This window comes from Haematobia irritans, chromosome 1 (assembly GCF_050003625.1).
Source record: "Haematobia irritans isolate KBUSLIRL chromosome 1, ASM5000362v1, whole genome shotgun sequence".
NCBI lineage: Eukaryota > Metazoa > Arthropoda > Insecta > Diptera > Muscidae > Haematobia > Haematobia irritans.
In genome coordinates, this window is record NC_134397.1 from 98,931,262 (window position 1) to 98,935,393 (window position 4,132).

The 4,132-nt window shown below is 38.3% G+C and overlaps 1 protein-coding gene across 1 annotated transcript; it reads right to left on the minus strand.

Moving 5' to 3' along the window:
- Window positions 1-273: 273 nt before the first annotated feature.
- Window positions 274-1,188, minus strand: LOC142229175 (uncharacterized). The gene has a single exon (XM_075299713.1). It carries the CDS (start codon window positions 1,186-1,188, stop codon window positions 274-276), a length of 915 nt encoding a protein of 304 aa, XP_075155828.1.
- Between the last annotated feature and the right edge of the window lie 2,944 nt (window positions 1,189-4,132).

Consider the following 4,132-nt stretch of genomic DNA (forward strand, 5'->3'; position numbering starts at 1 on the left):
CCTGGCGTAAAATTTAACCACCTAGCAATCCTCATCTCTCCGATTTGGGAATAATTTTCTACGAACAGATTCCATGATCTGAGATCTTCAGGACACATCTGTTCGTCCCATCCAATTTTTGACACCCATATATCCCTCATCAGTAGCTTGGCAAGAACAATATATGGACAAAGCCAGCCCGCCGGATCGAAAAGTTTCGAACTTTCGGAGAGAACAGAAAAGTAGAAACAGTCCGAACGGGCGTTCCATCTAACCCCCAATGTGTTTGCCATGCTACTGGCAAAAACATTCTTCATTTAATAAATATTCTTTGGGAATGGATGCAAGAAATTCCTTTGAGTTAGAAGTCCATTTCCGTAGCGAAAATCCAGCGGACTTTAATGCCGAAACTAGTTGGCTCTTCATACGAATGGAAGAATGTACGTCATGGCTACCAGCCAAAACGTCATCCACATACATGCACGACTGTAGAACGTCACTAGCCAATGGATGAGTGTCCATAACGTCCACGGCTAGCTGCTGAATAACCCGCATCGCTAAGTAAGGTGCACAGTTGACACCAAATGTTACGGTCTGTAACTCATATTCCGAAAGTTCCTCAAGCGGAGAATTGCGATAAATAATTCGCTGGAATGGGGTATGCTCGGAATCAACCAGAATTTGGCGGTACATCTTTTCGATGTCGCCATTGAACACAATTTTGTGAAATCGCCAATTGAGGAGCAAATTATTTAAGTCTTTCTGGAGGGATGGACCACAGTGAAGTGTGTCGTTCAAGCTAATTCCATTGGATGTGGACGACGAGGCATTAAACACTACTCGAACCTTAGTAGTGCTACTTTCCGGACGGACAACGGCGTGGTGTGGCATATAATACGAATTTTCGCAGTTAGGATATTGTATGGAAGAGATACCTTTCATATGACCCAGGACAATGTACTCTTTAAGAACCTTGGAGTATTGTTCATTAAGATCGACATTTTTTAAAATGCGGTTCTCATTTCTAAGGAATTGAGCTACTGCAATACCTCTCGATTGGCCCAGTTTTATGGCCTTTCGAAAGTTTTCTTTGAAAGGAAGCGTTACCACGTATCTTCCGAATAAGTCCCGCTTAGTTGTCTTTTGGAAGTTCTCTTCACAAAATTGTTCATCCGGAGATAATTGCTTCTTCCTTGGGAGATCTTCCATCTCCCAAAATTTGGATATCTGTTTGTCTAAAGCAATATCATTGTGAAGGCAAACAGTCGGCCATTCAGTCCGGATATCTCAGTTGTAATAGCATTACTTTCCAATTTTAATAAATTAAAAAAGCTTTGGGAAATGAATGGCGCTTCTGAACCATTATCGAACAGCGCCCTAGCTTTAAATACATCGCCATGGTGAATAACGTCGACAATGGCTGTGCCCAGAAGAACCATTTTAGTGCCTGTAGCAGCACAGGATTGAACTGCATTGGTAGTAGATTCCGTATTACTAAGAGAGTTCCCAGATTCGGGGGCATAATTCGGGTCACCTTCGGATATTTCGGAAACGGTCCTAGAAATGGGTGCGGTCTGCTCATGTGTACTTGAATTATTCCTATGAAGATAGGTATTATGTCTCTGGCCACAATGGGCACAATTGTAAGTGCTCTTGCAGTCTTTAGATATATGGCTCTTTGAAAAACAATTCAGACAAAGTTTGAGCCTTTTAATGCATGAAAGACGGTCATTGTAACTCATGGATACAAACTTTGGGCACAACCGAATAGTGTGTTTTTCTGTCGGACAAAGTTTACAAGAGGGTATTGCCGTGGTATTCTGATATGTATTTACCCTTTTCTGGATGGGCGATTTGGCAGGAACCTTGTTCCCAGTTAAAACTTTGACGGAAGCAGATGCAGTAGAAAGATCGCATACGGTTTCCAGAGTTTGGAATCTTGTGGTGAGAAAACAATCAAGCTCTCCCCATGGTGGACATTAAGTTTTTGATTTAACGGATTGTTCCCATAGAGTAAGCGTAACTTCTGGAAGTTTGGTACAGCAAATATACACAAAAATAGGGTCCCATGTCCGTACATCAACTTGATACAGTTTGAGAGATGAAATAACGCCATTTACAGTGCTTTGGAGAAGTTTGATGGAGTCACTCGTCTCCGTAGAAATTTTTTCCAAGTTTAATAGAATTTTAAGCTGTGAATTTATCAGTAGGCGTTTATTCTCAAAACGGGTTTTGAGCCCATTCCAGGCCACATCGAATCCATCATTTGTCAATGGAGCCTTTCGAACTATCTCCCGTGCTTCGCCTCTGGTCTTATTATTTAAATGAAACAGCTTTTCCACGAATGATAACCTGGAGTTATTTATGTAGATGGCCGTGAAGAGGTCACGGAATGTGGGTCAAGATGAATAGTCCCCGTGAAAGACCTCGGTATCGCAGGGGGGTAAATTCACCTGAGAAGTATATGGGTGATCGTGTGAGGTCCGAGAACGAGAAAAAGAAAAGCTTTTGTTTTCAATTGACTTGCTTAACCTGGCCACACAATCCACATACGTACTAAATATATACTGTTTGATATCGTGCCTGTATTGTCTCAATATCTTGTTTAGTTTCCTCACCAGTATGGGAGGAAAGCTCATTCAGGCTTTCATCGTATAATGGCTTTACCCGCTGGCAGATCTCTCGGATTTCCTCTCTATGGACTTCCAGAGAATAGACCGAGGAGTTGGCGAGAATATCATCGGTTATACCAGCATTAAAAATTATTAAGCTATCGGAGATACGCGTGAAATTAAGTAAAGCAGTCATATTGACGGTACATAAAGTTAAAACTTCTGATAAAACGATAACAGTAAATACCAATTGGAAGAAGGGTGCACCCCACTATCCTAATTGACTTCAGAAAAGAATTGTCCAGTATTGGATTTGATGTTGAAAAATATAAAGATTGTGGTGTACTTACTTTGGACAATACTCGGATATTCGTAGGAAATCAATGATGATTAAGTGCACCAAAAAACTTTATTAAACCACTTTCGACGAAAGAAACTTTTACCACAAAGTGTTTCAGAAGACTTGAGGGAATCCAAAATATTATGCACTGGTTGCGAAATAAGGTTATGTAAATCCAATAAAATTGGTAAAATGGTAATTAATTGAGTGGGAAAATTAATCGAGACACTAACCTTCCTTTTTTCTCTTTTTCGTTTTTTTTTTTTTATTTATTTAATTTTCTTTTTGTATTGTGAACTAGATTGTTCGGAACAACCTAATAACAAAGAGCAATCGATCTTATATTCTCTCCACTTCTCTCTACTTTGGTTTCTCTTTTTTCTTGGATAGTCTCTACTAAACAAATAGAGACCGTTTGCTTGTAACTTACTGGAGAAATTGATGATTAAAAATGTCAGAAATAATTGAAAACACGCATTGTGTGTTATAGATTTAATGATATTTCTAAAACTATTCGGATATACTATTCTGGACACTACTATTGCTTGGAAATTGGTGTTAATCGGTTCTTCTTTAAATTTTTTATGCACCAGCTTTCTTTTTTTTTTTGTTTTTTTTTTGATTAAACGAAATTTAGTTGTGATTTATTTCCGAGTCACTGTTGTGGATCATAGTGTAGATTTTTCACGTTTTAGAAACCTTTATTGCAGGACAATATTTATCGATTATGTTAAAATATGATGAAACACGTTTTAGGTTGTGAGGCATTAAGTGGTCTTCGCAGATTTGACTCTTTTACTTATGCTAAGACTTTAATAGTGGTTTGATCTATATGTATATTTTCTTTTTCACAGCAATTAGTGCCGGACCACATTAAAATTATTATGGCTTTTCCTCTTGAATTGCATAACCGGTCGTATGAAATTGCAAAATGTTCTAGTACAAAACCGAAAATTAAACGGCAAAGGCGAGGATGTTACACGTTTTCTTCTTTGATCACGAATTCTTATGCAGATTGGAATAAAATTGAGTCAGCTTACTGGTCGAGAACTATTGAAGCTTATCGTTGTTTTATCGATGTCACTTGATTTTATTGGTCTAGCTTATGTATACTCATTTAATTAGAGAATAATGTATTGGGAGACAATGTGGAATCGAAGATCTGATGTAATGTGATACATAATGTCGTGTATATAAATTA